At 37.4% G+C, this 24,000-nt stretch overlaps 1 protein-coding gene and 1 long non-coding RNA gene across 2 annotated transcripts in view; one reads left to right on the forward strand and one right to left on the reverse strand.

Annotated features, from left to right (window-relative positions):
* Positions 1-4,454: 4,454 nt before the first annotated feature.
* Positions 4,455-8,517, reverse strand: LOC135216609 (uncharacterized). The gene is made up of 4 exons (XM_064251989.1): positions 8,449-8,517; positions 6,387-6,569; positions 5,524-5,551; positions 4,455-4,642 (listed from the first exon to the last, which is right to left on the reverse strand). The coding sequence occupies exons 1-4, from the start codon at positions 8,515-8,517 to the stop codon at positions 4,455-4,457; spliced, it is 468 nt and encodes a 155-aa protein (XP_064108059.1).
* Positions 8,518-8,968: 451 nt separating this feature from the next.
* Positions 8,969-24,000, forward strand: part of LOC135216912 (uncharacterized) — a 67,979-nt gene continuing 52,947 nt past the window's right edge. The window contains exon 1 of the long non-coding RNA XR_010314966.1: positions 8,969-9,129. This is a non-coding gene — a long non-coding RNA (uncharacterized LOC135216912). The remainder of the gene's footprint in view (positions 9,130-24,000) is intronic.

Consider the following 24,000-nt stretch of genomic DNA (forward strand, 5'->3'; position numbering starts at 1 on the left):
ACAGAGTATGGAGAGAGAGAGAGAGAGAGAGAGAGAGAGAGCTTTTATTCCTGTTTAGTTATTCTGATGGATATATTTGAGACCTTCTACTTTAAGGAATATGTTATCATATATTTTTTGGAAATAATTATTATGAAATCTTATCACATTGTATTGTTTTAAATCGTTATCATATTTTCTATATAAAAAGCCGTAAATATTGTCGGAACTAACTATTCGTTTCAATATTATTCTTTTTCATTCTCCTATAAGCAGCTGTATTCTCTCTCTCTCTCTCTCTCTCTCTCTCTCTTCATCTGTCGTTCTGTCCTCCGTCTCATATCACCTGGATCCACTATTTGAATAATGGTAAACGTTTGATATGTTATTTGAATGTGGCCAAGGATCACAAAACCGTAAATGGCTACCCTACCATCTAGTGCTTGGCTGCATCTATTTTTGCTCTAGATTGACTGGACTATAACTACCTCTATTACAAATAATATACGAATCTGGTTACAAAGATGTTACACACCAGGTTTTGTAGCCGTGGGTTGTATGAGTCATCAAAGCATCAGTTTTGCAAGGACATTATTTTATTAAATAATCTATGCTAAGAACACATTACTAGAAATGCTAATCTAGTATTACAAGATTTGTATTTATGGCAAAACTTAGTTGAGTTACCAGTATTGGAGTGTGATGGGCCACTTGGCTCCGCCCCTTGCAACCACCTAGGCTACTTATAGAATGAATTTAATGTGATATATTTCTTTTATTATATTTTATTTATTATATTGTTTTCGAAACTCTTGATGAAACTAAATTATATGAAATTAAATGCAGTGAATGTGTGCATCTTGCATTAATATAATGGATGGTGTTGCAAAACCGTATACTATTAACATATTATTTAGTGTATTAAATTGTTGGGTGATAGTCTTTAGACCTGGTTTTCCCACACACAACCATGGAGGATCTGTATAACGCCGGTGGTCTTGACAGTCGTGTGTTTGCAGCCTTTGAGGTATATGTTCAACAGAGTTGTCTTTGTTTGCCGCCACCATCCTTACAAACATTGTCATAGATGATTATATAATATATAGATTAGAGTGCACAAAACTATATGTTACAACAGTTATTCCAAAAATGCAGATAAACACATCTACCGCGACTAAGACTTACCAAAGTGTAGATAATCGTAATTAGTACCAAATAAACCTCCACAAAGGCTGCAAACAAACGACTGTCAAGACCACTGGCGTTATACAGATCGTCCATGACTGTGTGTAGCACGTTACCTCGTGGGAAAACCAGGATTCATAAAGTAAACGATAGTAACTGATATTAACCAGATATACAAAGATGATCTCAGTAACCTCGTGGGATAACCGGGATTCATAACGTAAACGATAGTAACAGACATTAACCAGATATACATGGCGAGTTAGAATCATTGATATTAACTGTTATCAGTAAAGGTATTACTATCACCACCTTATAAATTTTGATAAGCGAACCCCATCAAGCTTTACATTAAGGTCACCCAGTGTCACCTGTCCCCCATCACCGTTAACCCCCACCTTGTTATTTCCTTCTAGCACCGCACCTCCCCATCTTCGGGGTTTCAAGGTCTTACAGTTATTATGAGATCGTACTAGTGGATGTTTTTTGGAAGGTAAGATAATGCTCACATGACAGCATTTCATACCCAACTATATTTTCCAAATGTTTACAAATATTTCATTACCAAAAATGAAAACATGGATATGTAAAAGACGGAATGAATAGGAGATATTGAAAGTGATGGGTTTGATGACTCATACAACCCACGTCTACAAAACCTGGTGTGTAATATCTTTGTGAATAGATTCGTATATTATTGGTAATACAGGTAATTATAGTCCTGTCAATCTAGAGCAAAAATAGATGCAGCCAAGCATAAGATGGTAGGGTATACATTTACGGTTTTGTGATCCTTGGCCACATTCAAATAACATATCAAACGTTTACCATTATTCAAATAGTGAATCCAGGTGATATGAGACGGAGGACAGAACGACAGATGAAGAGAGAGAGAGGAGAGAGAGAGAGAGAGAGAGAGAGAGAGAGAGAGAGAGAGAGAATACAGCAGCTTATAGGAGAATGAAAAAGAAGGATATTTCCGCCTGAATAATATTAATATGAATAGTCAGCTCCAACAATATTTAAGGCTTTTTTATACAGAAAATATGATAACGATTTAAAACAATACGATGTGATAAGATTTCATAATAATTATTTTCCTAGAAATATACGATAACATATTCCTTAAAGTAGAAGGTCTCAAATATATCCATCAGAATAATAACTTAACAGGAATAAAAGCTCTCTCTCTCTCTCTCTCTCTCTCTCTCTCTCTCTCTCTCTCTCTCTCTCTCTCTCTCTCTCTCTCTCACTGGAGTAAATTTAATGATTCCGTAATCAGCGCATGTAAAGAATCAGTTGGTCTGAAGAAATATGAACATCAAGATTGGTTTGATCAGATTGATGCAACTATCCAAGATCTTATTTAAGAGACCAGAAAATATCTATTTGAGCATCTGAATGACCCAAAGTCTGTAACAATGAAGAAAATACATCGCACAGCAAAAGCTCAGATACAAAATGCCACAAGGGAAATGAAAAACGAGTGGTTGATAGACAAAGCAAATGAGCTCCAATCCTTCTTTGACAGAAATGACATGAGAAGCCTTTTCAGCTGAATGAAAGCTATATTTGGGCCAAGTTCCCAAGGGCTAGCACCCTTACGTAGTCAAGACGGCACTCGACTCCTTAAAAACAATAATGAAATCTTGGCTCGTTGGAAAGAACATTTTAAAGAACTATTTAATAGAGACCCTGTGATAGATGAGGACGTACTACAACAACTCCCTCGTCTCGTCTCCCATTGGATATGACACTTGAAGTGGTACCAACTCTAGAGGAAGTAGAGTTGGCTATCTTCTCTATGAACAGCAAAGCTGCGGGACCCGACAACATTCCTGCTGAAATATATGAATATGGAGGACCAAACTCACACCGTCAACCTCACCAACTAATTGAGAAAATCTGGATGCATGAGGAAATTTCAAATGACCTCATAAATGGAATTATCAACACAATGTACAAGAAAAAAGGGGACTGATCAGTTTGTGGATATTGCAAAGGAATTACTTTCCTGTCAGTAGCTGGGAAGGTCTTAACAAGAATTCTTACAACAAGACTAACACCTCTAGCTGAGAAGATCCTGCCTGAGTCTCAGTGTGGTTTCAGACCTGCTCGTAGTACAACTGACATGGTTTTCTCGGGGAAGCAGCTACAAGAAAATTGTCGAGAACAACAAAAACCCCTTTACATAGGATTCATTGACCTGACTAAGGCTTTTGACACTGTCAAACGTGAGCTGCTCTGGGAGATACTATCTATATATGGATGCCCACCAAAATTCATGAAGGTCCTGAGGCTACTACATGATAGTATGCCAGTGACTAATGGCTAATGGTAGCTTTACTGAACCTTTCAAAGTTAAGTCAGGCGTAAAACAGGGTTGTGTCGCTGCTCCTGCATGATTTTCCATATTTATAACTGTTGTTTTGCACCTCATTCAAGATGAAATGCCCCCGAGTATCTCCATCAATTACAGAAAAGATGGAGGAATATTCAATCTCAACCGGCTAAAGGCAAGAGCTAAAGTAAATGTTACTGCTATTATTGAGCTTCAGTATGCAGACGATAACGCTGTCTGTGCTCAAACTGAAAATGATCTGCAAATTATATTGAATGCGTTTGCAAATGCTTACTCCTGTCTTGGGCTTCCCTTCAACATTAGAAAAACCCAAGTATTATATCAACCACCCCCAACTGAAGCCGTAAGAGTTGCACCTACCATAGAAATTAATGGAGAAGCTCTAGAAACGGTAGACCGCTTCCCATACCGGGGCAGTCATCTATCTTCATATGCCAATATAGATGACGAAGTTCAATATCGCCTAAGATGTGCTAACTCAGCTTTTGAAAAACTACGCAAGAACATTTTTCATGGTCATGACTTGCGTGTTAACGCCAAAATAAAGTTATATCAGGTAATATTCGTAACTACCTTCTTTATGGTTTTGAAACTGGGCAAATTACGTTTACTCCCGATTCTATATGATTGAATCAGTTGCATTCTTTTTTCATCCATTATAACATTCATTTTTCCAGCTTCCTGTTCTCTCTTTATCTCAAACCCCTCATTAATAGTCATTTCAGGTTTTGTTTTCTTATAATATTATCAGTCTTCCAACAGTCAGCCATTCTGCATCCCATTCGTGGCCCATTTTCTCAGCTCAGAATATTGTTCCCTTAAATATTACTCCCTTCCCAGACATCGCACAATCACGGCCAAACCACTGTAGTCTTCTTTCCTGGGAATTCTTCGATACTGCCCCTACCTTATCTGCTCCTTTATTAAATTAATTCCTGATAAGATTTCTGCTTGTGGCGCCACACATCCATCTCAGCATCTTCACTTCTTCCACATCCATTTCCTGTTCTTGAACCTTCTTCATCAAGCACGTCTCTGCTCCGTAACCAATCCCTGGTCTGACTACACTTTTGTAAAACTGTCCTTTAACCTTCGTGCTAAACAGCCTCTCTTCACCTTTAAACAATTATGGAAGCATAACAAAATCCCTTCGTGCCCCTTTTTATGCCAATCCAGTCACTCAAATTCAGAAGCTCGCGCTTCCAACATAAAAACTCACAATTTGTCTCTACTGTGTCCCGTCCTCAACCTGCTCAATATTGCATGGCTATCATCCATAGTAAATGCTACTGCACAATACATGGAACTTTAGCTTCATTCTCAAATTCTGATATGACTGTTTCGTTGCATTCACACATGCTGTGTGTATACGTATATGTGTATATATAATGATTGTTCAGTAATGAAAGTTAGTGTGTCTGTGTGTGAATGCGCACTAAAGTTTATGCGCGCTTTTCAGTTTCTAACCTGCAACTGAGAGACATATTTTACGAATACTTTAAATATTTTTATTTTTTACGAATTCACCAAACGAAAATACCCCATTAAAGAGTAACAAAAACTGTGAAAAATAGAAACACGTGGAGAAACGTGAAAAAAAAAGCTTCTACGCCTGAGAGTCTTGTAAGCATTTTCCAAAGAGAGCTCTTCTCAATTTTTCTTCTCACGGTTTCTATTGTCCGGACGTTTCCCCCTTCAATTTTTACCCCAGTTACACTTATGGAGTTGACACAGAAGTGCCTGATTCTTTTAAAGAACGTTCTTGAAAACTGCTTACGAATGCCGGGCGAAGAGTGGCACTCACGTATTGCATTAGGATCTGACCAGAAATGGGAACTTTATCAAACAGTTTCGCACGCAGCTGATTTTCTTCGCTGTGTATTTTGTTTCATTAACAGAGTCGTTTCATGATAATAGCTTGATTTTGATAGTCCATGCTAAACTTATTACTGATTCCCTACCATTATTTAAACACCCTCACGTACAGAGACACCCACTTTCATATACTGATTCAGAACCAGGTACCTGTCGATAATTGTTGTGACACATGTACAGTATACTTGATCTTTATTTAGTTTCATGAACAAAATATGCTAGCAACTAACTTATTTTTACTAAATGTTTGAGCAGGCTAGAGAGTAGCGTGTCTTCTTAATTTTCTAATAGGATACGTGGATTTTGTACTCAAAACCCAGAACCAAGATGGAAAAACATAAGGTGAGATCGTCGGTCGCTCGGTTCCCGCACTGTGACGTCACAGGTGCGCGTCGTCTGGGCAGTGCACTTAATGATTATGTTTTGACAGTAATTTGTTGCTATGCTGGTGTTCACAATTTCCATACAGGAAAATACACACACACACACACTCTCTCTCTCTCTCTCTCTCTCTCTCTCTCTCTCTCTCTCTCTATCACTTAAAACAACACAGTTATATCAATATATCTAAGACCTTACCATACAGAATATAATCTTGCTGGAATACAAATAACGAAAGTAACGAGGGTGAATGAATATGAAAAAAAAAACTTGCCAGACTTTTATTGAATTAGCGTATTGTTCTTTTATTTACCAAAATTTACTGAAGAATTTTTTTCATTTTGTTTACACCTTTTTTAAGAAATTCTGACTTCCTTTCAGCATTTAATATCTTCACCCTAAAATGTATTCTGCACTTAATAAAAAACTTCATTACTTCCTCTGGAGCATCAATGTTTAATTCCTTGAAAATATTAACTAATTTCGCAATCCCATCAACGCCTTGTTTCAACTGTTCCCCGTGAAAAGATTTAAATAGTTATTCCATCTCCTTTCAATTACTGACAAATTGAGGACTGGGCCTAAACAACACTTTCCTCCTCACTTTGGAGTTCCAGTCGTTGTTTAGGCCTTCAATTTCTGGGAATCCTACGGAAGGATATGTTTTTTTGTACTTATGAGCTATATAACCTCCAAGATAATTCAAGGCTTCAATTTCTATACCATTTTCAGACTCTACTCCAAGATCTACAAAATCCTCTTCATCCAGCTCATTAGGTAGACCTACCTGAGGAATTCTCATCAAGAGATGAGCAGAGATACATAATTCAGAGTCTACGTCAACATGACTGGAGTCACTTTCTTCAGGGGTTTTGGAAACCCAAGACTTACCTGGTTCCATAACACTAGTATTACTCATACATGGCATGTTATCATCATTGGGAGCGACATTATGACCGTGATTGCTTAAAATGTACTTACCTAACAAGAAATTCCTCACTCTACACTCGAAGTCAGTCTATACTCAGACCCCACGATATCCCTTAGTGGGATTCTTAAGAAATATAAGATCTAGGCCTAATTCTTGTCTGCACAGGAAGACGTACTCAGAAGTACGTCACTACGCATAGGTCTAATCACCTGTTGGAACAACTTTACATTCATAAAATGAAAGTATAAAAGAAAATAAATTGGATAGCCTTAATCCGATAATTTCTTCATTCATTAAATATGCTAGACCTATTCTAATTTTGTACTTCATTTGAGAAATTTAGTTCAGGCTACTTATCAACCGAGGATATGTCCCTAATTATTGCACTAATGAGATTGTAAACAAATTGTTAAACCATACCTGACTTGACGTCCTTAACAAGTAGATTTAATGAGGGAACTGCGATAATCTGTGATAACTTCTCTGGTAAAGTTGTAGTAGCAGTTCATGTTGAAGATTTCTTTCGTAATCTGCTTTCCGGAAATGGGCAGAACAAATCCTGGCACCCTTAACATTAATGTTATCACTTCTTTTACATGCATTAATCCATACTTTGGACACCTTGGGGTCTTCAGGGAACCTGTGAAAACAAATCACTTTCTGTCTGGAACTATTAGTGCACCCAAATATGGAATACACACCCATAATCGTGAACTGCAACTGACGGAGTGACAAGTGCATCGCCCAGTCGATGTGCTCCAGTGACGTCACTGAGAGACGGAAATTAGCGATCGGATCCCTCGGTGAACACACCTTATGTTATTCCATCTTGCCCAGAACCTTTGGTAATTCATCTGCTGTTAGTCCTGACTTTTAAACTTTTCATTGAGACCTCTTTTCATCCTCTTTTCTGGTGGAGATAGAAATTCTAGTACTTTGCCTACAAAATCGTCAGCGAATTTGGCTCCTTTGTTATATGCTAACACCTATTCCGATAACTTCATTATGATTTTGCTACTGTGCCACTCTGTAGTCCCGCATTCCTCAGCCTTCAGTCATTTTTAGTTTCTTCTGTTTTTTCGAACAATTGTACTTCTTTTCTATAAAGTTAAATTTGTCTCTTAAAATCTAATACTCTAACTTTTTCTACTATAAAACAAATTCGTACGTTGTCAGTCAACTTCTCAATTAATTTGGCTTTTGTTTTTTAAACACTTCTTGCATCAAATACCAGCGTACTTGATTCTGCTGCAGTACTACAGTGCTCATTCTCATCGCATTAACTCACCTATATGTTCCTGCATACTTCGAATCGGGTTGGTCATCTCAGCCTGTTTCTATTCGAGGTTGTTATCTTCAGAAATTTAAGTATGCCTTGGCACATAGTATTCTTTTATTAGAACACGTAGTACATGCTCATGTAGAGGAGAGGTTAACGCATCCTTTCATTTGCCTCATAATTTAACCATCTATCATTACTAGGTACTTTCAGGTTTTCTATCAGAGAGGATCACCTTTTCTGCACCAATGCACTTCATCAGCAAGCACATCAAACGCACTTACGCATGTTTTTGGCATTCATTTTTTCATTCACATTCAACATTCAAAATTCATTTCCATAAAGAAAATATGGTTCTAGGGCTATGAGCATTCAGTTTCTTATCAGTTTGCCCCTTTACATTTAACCTTACCTATACAGTTCCCAAGCTAACACTTTAATTTATTCTTAACTTACTAGCTTCCCTGTTCTACTACTCTTAGCTTGCAATACTTCGCCCGCTGCCATTTCACTTTTACCCATCATAGTGACAGTCAAAGAAGGCGAACAATAACTTAATATGGTATCTGTCTGTAACTATAAAAAAAAAAAACTCGTTTTTTTTTTTTTCATCTGTCCACCCGCCTGTGGTGTTTGCGTATGGTAACACTGCGTCCAGGGCTTTAGATATTGTTACATTCAGCTTACATTTAACAACAATAACAATATCCTATTTCGAATATTAACGGTGTAGTTCGCATACAGTAAATTATTATAACACTCTTCAGGTGCAAATGTGCACCCGGATATCCTTTTATTTACCTAAAACTTACACATAGAGTAACTATCTAAAGCTCGGGACGCAGTGTTACCATACGCAAACACCACAAGCGGGTGGACAGATAAAAAAAGAAAAAAAACAAAAAAAAAATGAGTATAGTACTAAGTAGTTTGATCTACCGCCACCAGAGGTTCGCTGTTTGCAGCCGCCGGCGCCCGGCACGGACTCGCGGTCGCGGAGCCGCTGTCCGAAGCCAGTTAAATGATTTGGTGCTATAGTGCGTCCTCTGAATTTTTTCGTTCATACCCTACATAATTGTGTTGTCCAGCTGATAATTACAGGAATGCTTCAAGACACTATAGACTAACGTTTCGCCGGTAAGCAAAGCCTATTGATTTACCCATAATTTTCTTTTAGGCAAATGTGTTGTTAGCAGGAGGTTCCGGTTGACATGTTTACGTTTTCAACATATTATTGTGACAGAAATGCTGTGGCGATTTCAGTGTCGTAATCAGAACGTCACTATTCTTACTATTCTTACAGATGCCATATGATATGTAAAAGGCATCTTGCACGTACGTTATGCAGGTCTACGTATGCTCGTAGGTTCCTGGTTGTGTCAGCAAGTCTCTCTTTAAACCCATTACTTTAATGTTTAAGTTACTTGCGGTATATTGTCAATCATCAAGAGAGTTTTAATGTAGGTAGGCTTGTGGGATACTATCTATGCCTTCAGTTTTTCAGTTTTAGACATATGGAGGCAGTGTGAATGTTGTTTTAACAAATGCGCCTTTTCAAAAGTGGTTTCTCAACGAAATTCTGAAATGTCGCCGTAGGTGAGAATATTTCAGGACGTCGTTAGTTAACCGACTTATATTAGAGCCCAAGTGAAAAATAGTTGTATTTGTTGCATGTGTGACAAATCCAGTCATGATTTATGTGTTCATCAGACAATATGTCTCACTGATCGGCAATTGCTAGAAAACGTAGCATGGTAGCCTGCGCTACACCTAGCCTAGACCACTCATTTAGTAAGATTCATTATCGTTTAGACCTTACTCTAATTACGATCAACTTTTCGAATATACAAAATAATTTCTTTATAGTAAAAGTTATCGAATCATTATGCCAAAGAAAAAATTCCTTTTAATAACAAAGAATGTTGGCTAATCAAACACTAGGCCTATGTCAATTAATTCGGCAGGTTTTATTGTATCACCTTTCTTTCAAGAACAGTTTCATTCGAAATAGATCAGAATTTATTCCGTATGGTAATCCCTATTATGGCTCTAAAGCCTTAGAAAAAAAATGACTGATAGGCTCTTCTGCCGTCGGTTATTTACAAGATGTTGAGCATGGTTGGAAAAAATCACATTTTTCTTCACTTGTTTTCAAAACTGTCTATATATTGCTCAGTAATGATTAATTTACTTGTATTCAATAACATATTCTTATGATTATTAAATGAAAGGAAGGGAAGCAATGGGCTGCCTTAGTGTTTCTTGACGAGAGTATATTACTGTGAGATAGAGGAGAGGTTTTAGTATGGTCGTCCGTGAAACACGCTTGGCAACGATTATCGCAAACGATATAGGTGTCGCAAGTAAATCGGTGTGTGTATGGGGTCACTGCAAAGCCAAAAGTGGGCGGTGTCCCGTGCTAGTGCGATCTCATCGGCAACCTAACATTGCTAGGTTCGGGATCCCGATTTTACACCCGATATTGAAGGTCGCGATGTTTTTGGGCTCACCGTCGACTATCCTCAGTTTGTTAGCAATCCTTGCCGCGTTAACAGTTCAGGATGGTGGCGCACTCTGATCGAGAATTATGCGGGGATTTCATTCAGCTTTATCAAGAGCTTCATTGTCTTTGGAAAATAAAATCCAAAGAATATTGTAACAAGGGGCAAATGAACGATGATTACGTAACAATACTTGAAAAACTACGTGAGAAAGGACCATTGGCCACAAGAATTGTCATTTGTATAGGCCTTTACGATGGTAGGCACAATGAATTCACGATTCATTAAAGCATTAAAGCATTTGGCTTAAATTACTGTAGTTGAATGAAACTGGTATTTATCTAGTAAAAATATACTTTAAAGCCCGTCTTTAAAATAATAGCAATGCAATCAATTTCAGTTTCATTAAATCAGTAGGCCTAAGTATTATAGCTGAGTGGAAATGGTAGTTGTGGAAATTATATATATAATATATACATAATATGTTTACTAAATAAAAGATAACTTGTATAAAATTAAACCATCTCCTGGTTCTAACTTTAGTTCATGAAGCAGTGCATCATGTGATAGGTCATTTCTTTTCCTTAGCCACTGTTTTACCCATTTCCTCCTTATCCTCCTTATCCTCTTCAGTATACCCTTATGTCAGTGAAATAAGCCGCCGCAGTCCCAGCCTCCAACATTATTATATACATATTATATATATATATATATATATAATATATATATATATATATATATATATATATATATATATATATATATCAGCGAATATGCCATCTTCATATACGTATAATATATATATATATATATATATATATATATATATATATATATATATATATATATATATTATATATATATATATATACGTATCATCCAACTTTGCAGCCCAAATGATATCATTTTTATGATTTGACTTCCTGACTGTGTAAATTCATCTGATGCGGCAACATGGAGAAAGTCAACTTCATCCCACTCTTTAAGAAATGAAGCACAAAACCAAGCACGGTCTTCTCTCTGTTGCTGAGTGATATAGTCATAGATATAAAAGCCTAGATGCCGCATCGGGCGCTAGCTGAATAGGCTGGCGCACGTCATCAGGCCCGCCATCTTGGGGCGGTAATTCAAACAATGCAGCAGGCTGCAGTATATGACGTTTTTTCGCCACTATTCGCTTAATATTACACGGATTTTCTTGTCTGATGGCTCGTTACAAAGCTTACATAATTCCCTACAAGGATCTAATAAAATAAAGTTGTTCCTTATTGTTTGAAAGTTAACTTACAATGACTTTGTTTTAGCATGTAAGGGGAAGGGGGCTAGTTGTACACAAATGTTAATATTTACCCGTAACTATTGCTGTAAACAATAATTTGAAATGCTGTGATAAGACACCCTACGAAAAAAAATGGTTAAAAACAATATTGTTTAAGGGCCATTAGGTCAATAGGGTAAAATGTTGGACACTAATTTGATGTTTCTAGATTTCTTTCACTGCATTATAGATATGTAATATTAGTGTTCATCTGGTCCTTGTAATAAGAACTAAATGGCCAAGCAAGGCACATAATGAGTTTTTGTTGATGTTTTGATATAGCCTGCTGATTTCATATCAATGCATATAGATTATCATTACAATGTAGTATCATTAAACTGTTGGAAACAGCAATGAAAAAAAACTTGTTTAAATTGCTGGGAATTTTTATAAATAAATGCACAGATGTACAATAAATGTTATATATACATTCAATGTAAGAACAAATATGAAAATAAATCATTGTGCAATACATTTTGAGAGTTGTTACTTCAAAGTATAGGCTTAATGACCCATAAGGCCACCCACAGCTTTAAATTTATACATGTGTGACCAAACCAATGAACAGTTAGCTGAAAAAAAATTAGACTGGCCTTATGATTGTGGTCTAGGCTGAAAGGCTCGGTGGGGGGGGGGACGGTTACTATGACCGGGTATACAGGGTTGCTCGTCAGGATTGGCTCATTTTGGCAATTTTGGTCTATAGAAGTATAGAGATGGCCCAGGCCCTTATCCCAAATAAGGTATAATAATTTGGGTCCTTGACAACACAGGTCTAGAGATGAGCTATATTGAACTGCAAATTAAAGGTAGTTTTGTGAAAAATTTAAGTTCTATATAATTATTTCACCATATAAAATTAGATCTAGAGATCGTCACTTTTTTTGCCACTAGAGGAGGTCTCTTGATACCCGCTAAATATTCCAAAGCCAGGTCTAGAGGTCAGAATTCACTGAGGAGCATCCCGTTCCAAAAAAATGGAAGAACCCCCACCCCACCCAGGCTCAAAGGAGCAGGCAGAGATGCAAAGGCTAGATAACACAGAAATCCTAGTTATTTTAGGGCCTACTGTAGTTTATTTTAGGCTCAACCCTACAGTTTTATGACTTAAACTTGTAGGCCTGTGCCAAAAATTATATTGGGGGATTTTTTAACAGAGCACTTCGAGAGACAAAGATTTTACTTAAGTTGCACAGATCCATAGCTGTAGGCCTACTTTAGTCATCTGTCTTATCACAGCATTTCAAATTATTGTTTACAGCAATAGTTATGGGTAAATATTAACATTTGTGTACAACTAGCCCCCTCCTTCCCCCTACCTGCTAAAACAAAGTCATCGCAAGTTAACTTTCAAACAATAAGGAACAATTTTATTTTATTAGATCCTTGTAGGGAATTATGTAAGCTTTGTAACGAGCCATCAGACAAGAAAATCCGTGCAATATTAAGCGAATAGTGGCGGAAAAACGTCATATACTGCAGCCTGCTGCATTGTTTGAATTACCGCGCCAAGATGGCGGACTTGTTGACGTATGTCCGGCCGGCCGATGCGGCATCTAGGCTTTTATATCTATGGATATAGTGATGTTGGTCTTGCTAATAACATGAAATGGCTTGATACCAGATTTTTTTAACTCACGATGTACAGCACTATAACTTTTCTTTCCCCTTTGTGTGTGTGTGTGTGAATATAAGTGGGTTTGTATGTCCATATGTTTGTCTATATGTTTCTGCGCTATAGAAATCTGAACCGCTTACCCGATGTACACAAAATTTGGCATGTGGCCATCGTTTAACCCGACTTAGATAAAAGGGGAGGTTTCAAACTCGTACTCCCTTCCCCTTCACCCATCAACCTTCCCCATCTCCCTTCCCCTTCACATTGTAACTTATGTGGTAACTGCTTGACCGATAGCAAAATTTGGCATGTGGCCATCGTTTGAACCAGTTTAGATAAAAGGGTAGGTTTCAAACTCGTACCTCCTTCCCCTTCCCCCCTGTCCCTTACCCCTTCCCATTGTAACTTATGTGGTAACCGCTAGACCAATCTAGGCAAAATTTGGCATGTGGCCATCGTTTGACCCAGCTTAGATGAAAGGGTAGGTTTCAAACTCGTACCCCCTTCCCCTTCCCCCATGTCCCTTCCCCCTTCCCATTGTAACTTATGTGGTAACTGCTTGGCCGATTTAGGCAAAATTTGACCCGTGGCCATCATTTGATCCAAGTTAGATGAAAGGGTAGGTTTCAAACCCCTACCCACATCTCCTTCCCCCAGCCCCTCTTCCCCCTTCCCTGTTCCGCTTCTAACTTATGTGGTAACCGCTTCACTGGTCTAGACAAACTTTGGTGTATGGCCATTATTTGACCAAACTTAAGTAATAAGGTAAGTTTCAAACCTGAACCACCGTCCCCTTCACCCATCGCCCTTCCCCGCTTTCCTTTGTAACTTATGTGGTAAATAGACTCTACGGATTTATCATACCTAATTTCATCTTGTTGATGCCATATAAATGTATTACAGAAAATGCTGTATTTACTGGGATTATCAATTCTGTAATACACTTCGTGTATAGGTTTAGTGGAGGGTTTGTTTAGGTTTAGTGGGGTTTGTGTTTAGGTTTAGTGGGGATGTGTTTAGGTTTAGAAAGGGGTGTGTTTAGGTTTAGTGGGGGTTTGTTTAGTTTGTGGGTGTGTGCTTAGGTTTAGTGGGTGTGTTTCAGGTAAGTAGGGAGCAGTGTTTAGGTTTAGTAGGGAGTAAATAGGACCATCACAACTGTAATATTTGGGTAAATTGGACAGTCACCACAGTAATACCTGGATAACTAGGACAGTCAGCACTGTAATGTTTAGATAAAACGGACAGTCAGTAATACAATGAGGTGGAGGAAAATTTTTCTGTGTTCCTCAGGGTTTTCCCGAGCAGGGCTGGGTTAGTCAGCTAGTATATATATATATATATATATATATATATATATATATATATATATATATATATTATATATGTGTGTGTGTGTGTGTGTGTGTGTGTGTGTGTGTGTGTGTGTGTGTACCTACATATATGTAAAAAGAGAGAGAGAGAGATTCGGGTAGGGATGATTTGATCCAGTTTAACTGTTGTCTTCTATTCACTAAGCTCTCAGGAATTAAAGGAACAAAGAGGTTCAGCCATTCTCCCTCTTCCATTGATGGTAAATATTCATGTACGGAGAGAAAGAATTCTGATGTCACAGTTTAGAATTAGACGTTCCCTGTAGTTGCATGCTCTGAATAATCTTTCATGTTGTGTGACAGGAGCAATATTAGATTTTCAGTCCCTGAAGTATTTATTTTACAGGCTTAAAGTCACTATAACAGAGATAAGTGTAGCAATTTAATGAGAAATATACTTGACAAATATAGCCTGCTTCTCTTTTTTAAAAGAGTTCCAAGCAGGTAACGACGTTGTCACAAAATCATTTTTTACATTGTGATTCCATTTTATTTTTCCCATGGAACTTCAAGCATATCGTATAATTTTCTATTTAAAAAAAAACCGATATTTTTTATTATATTTTTTCAAATTACCTATACTGACAGCTACCTGTAGCGTTAAAAATTTGGATATAACTTTGGAAGAAGATGCGTGTATCAAGTTATGACTTTTTTTTTAAATGTTTAGAATAAATGTAACAATTAACCTCTATGCCAAAGTAAAAAAAGTGTAGTCTGTTGATATTTCCATTTTTATTCGAGTACATTTATATGTGCGTGAACGTGCGCGCGTACGTGAGCATATGTATGTGTGTGTATATATTCGTAATAACCAGTTATTTTTTCATTCTAGATTCTCCTACACTTTATATACGCTTATGGCTACAAGGCCTTGACTCAAATGAAGAACGAAACAAGCATATAAGTGTTGCACGTATTTTTCTCACGAAAACAAGGCGTGGTACGATTTCCAGCTTACTGGGGACGCGTGCGAGAAGTCGTCTTCGCAATTAATACTTACACTTAGTACTACATATACTAACAACAAGAATCAAATAAAAAGGACACAAATTAAATACCTTCATATATTCTCTGCTATAAGTGGAAACAGAAAATCGGACAGAAACGTAGCCCAAGTTCAGTGCACCAAATAAATTAATACGTGCTAAAATCTACAGTCAAATAGAGCCTTGTTTCACCAACGAAAATGGAAATAAATATGCTATATTTTATTTACAGTTTAACGTGCAAATTACTTATTTTTTTACATTTCCATTCTAATAATTAAGTCATAAATATCCCATCCTAAAATTCCTGTATCTTTCACTCAAAGCAAAACACCTTTTTCAGACCATCTTAGACTCTTCCATTGACCTTTTCTGACCCTTCCCCATCAACAACAACAACAACAACAACAACAAAGTAGTTTGTAGGCTTAATCCCAGAGTAAGCGAAAATAACGCTCTAAGTCAGAATGTCCACACGTTTACCATAATACCTCAGTTAGATCCTATAACTAAAAAATAGAGCCTGAATTAGTCCATCCAGTACTATCTTAAATCCTTTTGTAAGATTATACTGTCCTAAACTTTATCAGAAAAGCCAAAGTTCTATATGTTATTTGAAATGACTCGCCTTGTAACCGAATTAAAATTCACACTGTTTCAGTTTCTTTCCTGCTAGGTTAGCTTTAGCATAAAATCCGCGAATTAGAACATTTGCAGTTTTTCCCCAGCTCCAAAAAGGTTATGGGTTACATTTGATTATAAGCAAGCTTACATGGCTCCTTACGTACGGGAAGAGTAAGCTATCATGATAAAGTAATTGAGGTAATTTACAATGCATTTATGTAATTTACACGCAAATACTTACACGTGCATATATATATATATTATATATATATATATATAAATATATATATATATATATATATATATATAGATATATATATATATATATATATATTATATATATATGTGTGTGTGTGTGTGTGTGTGTGTGTGTGTGTGTGTGTGTGTATGAGAGGAAGACGGACGAAAACCACACATCACTATACTGTCTTTTTTTTTCTTTTGCCAACGTTTCATAATTATGTACAGAATTACATCTTCTGGGCTGCGCATAAGGAAAGATAAAAGCAATTTAAAGTACAGTCAAAGAATTCATTTAAAATATAACAGAGTAAGAATAAAATAAATAAAAACACATCCAACCTAGAGGTGAAACAGTAAGGAACTAATTGGAAAGAAACCACCACAGTGCGAAGTTAATCGGGATACAATTGACTCGCAGATGTATGAGTGCTCAACAATGGTACAAGTTGTTTAGACTAAGATTGTTACATCTTGAGGATTGGCAGTATGACCGATTTTTTAATGGTTCCAGATGCTGGAGTGCTGGATTCGAGATTCTACTACCTGTGCGGAAACTGACTCCCCGATGTGAATCAATGCGCACCTTAAGAAGCCTATTGGTGGATCCCACGAAAATCCCTGAAATACATTTAGGGGAAGTATATTTATAGATGACATATAAGGACGCAGCTGATCCTTTATCTTAAACAAGGAGCGTGTGTTAAGAGGATTTTTTTTATATTTGACTGATACGGCTGGGAAATGGTTATGAATAATTTGTGTAAATCTTTTTTGAAAGGTTAAGTCATGGATATATGGAAAGGTTGTTACTTTAATTTCAGTGTTAATTCCATCTTTACCCTTCTTAATAGAGTACTAGTCCTCTCATCTGACTAGAATGCCTTTCACAATGAGATTTTATTTCTAGTTAATTTCTTTAAAGGTAACTGTTTCCCAGCCAGGCTAGTATGTAGAATGTTAAATCAATTACTAAAAACATTTCTCTAGAAGACCTGAAGTTCTAACAGTACAAAAAATGAGTTTCTATGCAACCTTTCCATATATCCATGACCTAACTTTTAAAACACATCTTCACAAATTATCCATGACCATTTCCCAGCCATATCAGTCAAATTAATATAAAAAAAAATCTTCTTATTTTAAGCTCCTCGTCATCTATAAATATACTTGCCCTAAATGCATTTCAGGGATTTACGTGGGATCCACCAATAGGCTTCTTAAGGAGCGCATTGATTCACATCGGGGAGTCAGTTTCCACACAGGTGGCAGAATCTCGAATCCAGATCACTCCAGCATCAGGAACCATTCAAAACAATGTAAAGTCTACATTGAGAACAAAGATTTTAGTGTCATCGGTCATACTGCCAATCCTCAAGATTTAAAAATCCTAGAGTCTAAACAACTTGTTCCATCGTTGAGCACTCATGCATCTGCGAGTCAATTGTATCAAGATTAACTTCGCATTCTGGTGGTTTCTTTCCAATTAGTTCCTTACTGTCTCACCTCTAGGTTGGTTGTTTTCATTTATTTTATTCTTACTCTGTTATATTTTAAATGAATTCTTATACTGCACTTTTAATTGCTTTTATCTTTCCTTATGCGCAGCCCAGAAGATGTAATGCTTTACAGTCTAGTGATATCTGGTTTTCGTCTGTCTTCCTCTGAATATGTTACCTGGAGCATTTCCGTGTGTCCTGTATTACTATGTATATATATATATATATATATATATATATGATATGTATATATATATATATATGTATGTATATATATATATATATATATATATATATATATATATACATTGGTATTCGAAACGAGTTTGAAAAATACAATAGAATACCTGGAGTAGACTTTGACTGAAATTCCAAGAATTGTCCTTCATTACCCTCGTTATCGTAGACTTGAAAAGGGCTGGAAAAGAGCCTCACTTTAGAAACAGATAGCTTGAGTTAGATTTCAATTCAAACGAACACTGGTATCCGAGAGAGGCGATTAATCTTTAGGTGCCCTAATTATTCCCTTTCCTGATAACTCCATTTCCCCATCATTAATTGTCATCGTAAGTATACCTATTTTTTATGACCAAAATAAAAAGTCTTATGGGGTTTATTTGAATAAATATGTAAAGAGACTTGTGTTATGTAATTAGTTATTCACTCTAAGCTATCTTCCTAATTACTGTCCCTTATTCAGGTTTCCTTAACGTTTTGAGCAGATATCTCATTTTGGAAAACATGGATGTGCGTGTGTGTATGTTTGGTTGTTTGTGTGGGTGTGGAAGATGTATATGAATACCACTCACAGCAATTAGCAACCTCTCTTCATTCAGTAAAATTAAGAGGCTAGTGGCACGTGTCTTTTCAGCATGAGACTACAGTAACACGCAGACATACTACGATTTTAATGGCTTTCATATAAAATTAATATTCTGCAAATTGTGACTCTCGCTGGCAGGTATTTAAACTTTCTCATTAATTAGAGCTACAACTTGCTTAGGCTTTAAGGCATCTGCTAACCTTTGGAACGCAACATTTCTTTTGTTCAGTGTGAATTTTTTCTTACAATCCACTTCTCAGGCTCAGCGATGTTTCTGAGTAACTGGCCAATATTCATATTGGGAATTTCTAAAAATTATGAAAGATGCTGAAGGTAATCTTTTATTTTATTGAAACATTGTCGCGGGTCCAGGTCTTCGGTTGACAACTGGTGTTGATGCTGGTATAGCTGGTATCACGTAACGTTTCGACCTCCTCGCTGGTCATCTTCTAGACGAGTCAGTAGATCGACTGTAGCAAGAGAGTCTGCATGATGGAATGTATGGTGGCTCAGACCTAGAGTTGAATTCTCATTGGTCTGCCCAGTCTTGGATGAAGTAGTGGATCTCGCACGGAGATTCTGTCTTGCGAGCACCATAGTAGTGTGCCTCGGGATGAATGTCAGGAATTCTGTCTGCAGCGGGAGTCCTATCATCCTAGGGGGCTCCTGATTATCTGGCATTGTCAGGGGATCATTCGCTGCTCTCCAGGCAGCGGTGGGAAGGAGAAACGTTTCCTGAGTGATGCTTAGATTTGCTTCCTCCTTTCTTATATGGAGGGCTTCCAGGAGGCGCTGACATTGGAGATCTGTTGTCTGGTCTATTATATCGATATTAGGGATAATGTCATTTGTTTTTATTTGTTTGTTATGGGCAGTCCTGGCGGTTATATATGGTTCTTTCTTGGGTGTAGCAGGTACTGTTAAATTTGGTCAGCTCTTATCAGACCCTCAGATCCTTGACGTGGTTGAAACTGAGCAAAATAATGACAGTAAGGATGTCGTATTGAATATGAATGATGTTCACCAAATGTACATCCAGCTGCTTGAGAAGAATGAGCATCCAATACCAGAAAATCCTTGATACAAGCCATATCTTAAACAACTGATCCTAGATAATATCAAAGATATTCATTTCAGCAGACCTCCAGATAAAACTAAACCTGAGCAGATTCTTTCAGCCAGAGGAAAAGATCATCTGATAGCTAGTGCGATAAATGGAGATGATCTAAAGTTGGATCTGAAAGTGCTTTTGAAAGCAGCCAAGATACTGAGAAAGGATATATTGCAGCCTCTTGTTCATGGAAGTTTCATGGAACATTTGCTGATTATGAACCACCTACATTGCTCAATACCTCGTGGTATGGAGACCCTCCATGGTACAGCAATAGCATTATATCAGTCTGTGGCACATGATGAATCACCAATGATGACACCAATAGATACTGACCGCTCAGAAAAATCCCAAACCTTTGATGCTCTTGTCCCTTTGAAAATGTTGACATGTAGAAAACAGAGCCTACAAAACGAAAGCATGAATGCAAACTGAGCACAGAAAGTCCTATGATAGACCTCAACAGGAAAAAAGATCTTGCATGTGTAACTGGGTGCGTGGATTTCAATGAAGAAGATGGAATAGGAATCAAAGTCAGTCCTGGAGGGACATGGGGAGCTTTCAATTCTTTGTTGTCCTCTTCCCATGTCAAGACTAATATAGCGCTGGTGCCACCTTTGCTCACCATCAACAGTATATGATACTCTCTACACTGGTCTCATACGAACAAGTGATATAACAACACATGGTTGCAGGTCCACAATAATATCGCATGTGAGTATAAGGTCTTTAATGGATGATAAAAGCTTTCGAACCTAGTACCAGGTTCATCTCCAGTCAAGCAAACATTATGACTATAAAAATCCGTCGAAGTAAGCTTCTGAACAGGACAGTTCCACAACGACGAAAGCAAATGAAGGAAGCGCTCAACAGCCCAACTAGGTAATTCCGTTGTTGATGTTCGAATTCCTGTTTGCTATTCTGCTGAAACGTCTTGTGGGCTGTGTAGATGCTGCATGGTGTTCCCCTGGCTGCGCAGCTGCAACATTGCTGAACGTCACGTCTCCCATGCTGTAATCTGTCTGAGGGAGGAGAGCAGAAGAGGGGGCAACAATAGGCAGAGGAAAAACAGAGCTTGTCTTAAAAATTAAAATTTTTAACAAAGTTTTTAAGAATGTAAAAATTGACCAATGGGTCTTCCCCAACTAACGACTTGTTTCTGTAAAAAGCTTCTCCTAAGTTTATGGCGGCACCTCCCACTAGTCTTCTTGTTTGGACATTGTTATCTTTTAAAATTATGTTAGATCCATCCCAATTCGGTCTATGTTTGTTCTTAAAGGCATGGGAGACTATTGCATTGTTCTGTGCATGAAGTGCATATGCGCGTTTGTGTTCCCCTAATCGGGTCAGTAGTCCTCTTCCACTTTCTCCAAAATATTTTTCCTTACAGTCATGACAGGGGATTTTGTAAACACCCGGAATGATAGTATTCTTATCGTTATTGTTGTTTCTAATTAGTTTATGGCTAATCGTGTTTGGGTATTTGAAAACTATTTTAGTATCTTTCTAGCTATTGTTAGCATAGTTACATAATATGTCGAGGTTGGGATTAAATGGGAGGGGTAAGAATCTGTTGAGTTTTTCCTTGGGGTTGTTAACAGGACGATAAAATGCTTTCTTAGCTCGTGAAATGGCTTTGTCAATAAAATGATCGGGGTATCGTAGTTCTCTGAAGGTTGATCATATGTGCTGAATTTCTCTATCGACAAAGTCCGGGTCGCATATTTTAAACGCACGTAGAGCAAACTTCATTACTATATTGCTCTTAATGTTATTTGCATGGAATGAATAAAAATGTATGTAACTTTCTGTGTTGGTTATTTTGTGATACACAGAGAATTTAAATTTATGATTATTGTGATCTCTAATAACTAGTATGTCCAAGAAAGGTAGCTTGTAATCTACTTCTCTTTCTATTGTGTATTTTATGGAGGGGAGAATAATGTTGGCTATTTCTAATAATCTGTTTTAAGTTCTGATCGTTTCTTCGGATGACAACGAATATGTCATCTACATACCAAACCCAGAGCAATGGTTTTGTTGTATCATCACACCTGTTTAAAATTTCCCTTTCAACAAACTCCATACATAAATTTGCAAGTACGGGGGACAAGGGGGAACCCATAGCTACACCTTCCTTTTGGGCAAATCCTTTGTTGTTGAATTGGAACACTGTTGAGGTAAGTGCAAAGAATTGACTGGAATAGGAAAACTAATGTTGCCAAGATCATATTATTCTTTTAGATTAGTTATTACATAGTCTAAGGGGACATTTGTAAAGAGAGCCGTAACTTCAAGGCTGGCCATATTGCCGTCAACCCACCCCAACTCCCTAACGCTCTGTTAGGGAGTTGGGATGTGTTGACAGCAATATGGCCAGCTTTGATGTTACGGCTCTGTTTACAAATATCCCCTAAGGCTATGTGCTAACTAATCTAAAAGAAGAACATGATCTTGGCAACATTAGTTTTCCTATTCCAGTAGACCAATTCTTTGCACTTATTAGATTATGCGTAACCTGAACAGTGTTCCAATTCTAAAAGGAGGACGAGCAAGCCCTCAAAAACATCATCGAGGAAATCGTCAGCCCCATCGACCTAGACAAAAAGATTAAGCTCGTAATGTATTATAAAATGAAGCAGCCTGATGATGAGTACAACCCTCCAGGATCCCTTGAAGAGGACGAGTGTGGTCTACCGATACACAGGCCCGGTCCGAGGATGCCTCGGCAAATACATCGGTATGACCTCCATGCGTTTCTCCAAAAGAATCTCCTGCCATACCCAAGAAGGAGCCATATTTAACCATGCTAGGACTATCCATAACAAACGAATAAAGAGAAATTACATTATATCCCTAATATCGAGATAATAGACCAGACAACAGATCCCTGACGTCTGCGCCTTCTGGAAGGCCTCCATATAGGAAAGGAGAAAGCAAATTTAAACATCACTCAGGAAACGTTTCTCCTTCCCACAGTTGCCTGGCGAGCAGCGAATGACCCTCAACAATGCCAGATAATCAGGAGTCCCTACAGGATGATAGGACTCCCGCTACAGACAGAATTCCTGACGTCCATCCCCGGGCACACTACTATGGCGCTCGCACAACGGAATCTCTGTGACCATCAGTGCGAAATCCACAACTTCATCCAAAACTGGCCCAAACAAAAAGAATTCAACCCTAGGTCTAAGCTGCTATAAATTCCATCATGCAGACTCTCTTGCTACAGTTGTTATACCGACTCATCTAGAAGATGACCAGCGAGGAGATCGAAACGTCACGTAATACCAGCTATACCAGCATCAACACCAGCTTTAAACCATAGACGACCCCCGCCTGGAATTGAACTACGCATACAGAATAATACCGGCACTGATCACGACCCCTGCTTGACCTGGCAGACCTGACATCCTGTTTTAATAAAATAAAAGATCACCGTCATCAGTTTTTATAATTTTTAGAAATTCCCAATGTGAATATTGGCCAGTTACTCAGAGACATCACTGAGCCTGAGAAGTGGATTGTAAGAAAAATAGAAAAAGAATATATAGAATGAACTCGCTTAATTCTGCCATTCTCTTTAACACGATGTACCTAAAAGAGTGTCTTCTTCCAAACAATAATAATAATAATAATTGCGTTTTAACAACTCTAAGCAGGGTAAATTTAAGTTTGTTTTCTTTCCTCGTAGTTTGGTCATTGTTTTTTTATATATATATATCAGTCTGTCCTATATTCTTTTGAATATTGGTCACTTAAAACTATGCGTAAATTAATAGAATAAATTTTTTAACTTACTTTTTCAATTAGTCTCGTCGTAATTGATAACTAGTATGAAAACCAAGGTATTTATTAACGCTTTAATTATGTAGGATATACATTTTAATCGAAAGACAAATAAGATTAAACTAC

The sequence above is a fragment of the Macrobrachium nipponense genome, chromosome 6 (genome assembly GCF_015104395.2).
Source record: "Macrobrachium nipponense isolate FS-2020 chromosome 6, ASM1510439v2, whole genome shotgun sequence".
NCBI lineage: Eukaryota > Metazoa > Arthropoda > Malacostraca > Decapoda > Palaemonidae > Macrobrachium > Macrobrachium nipponense.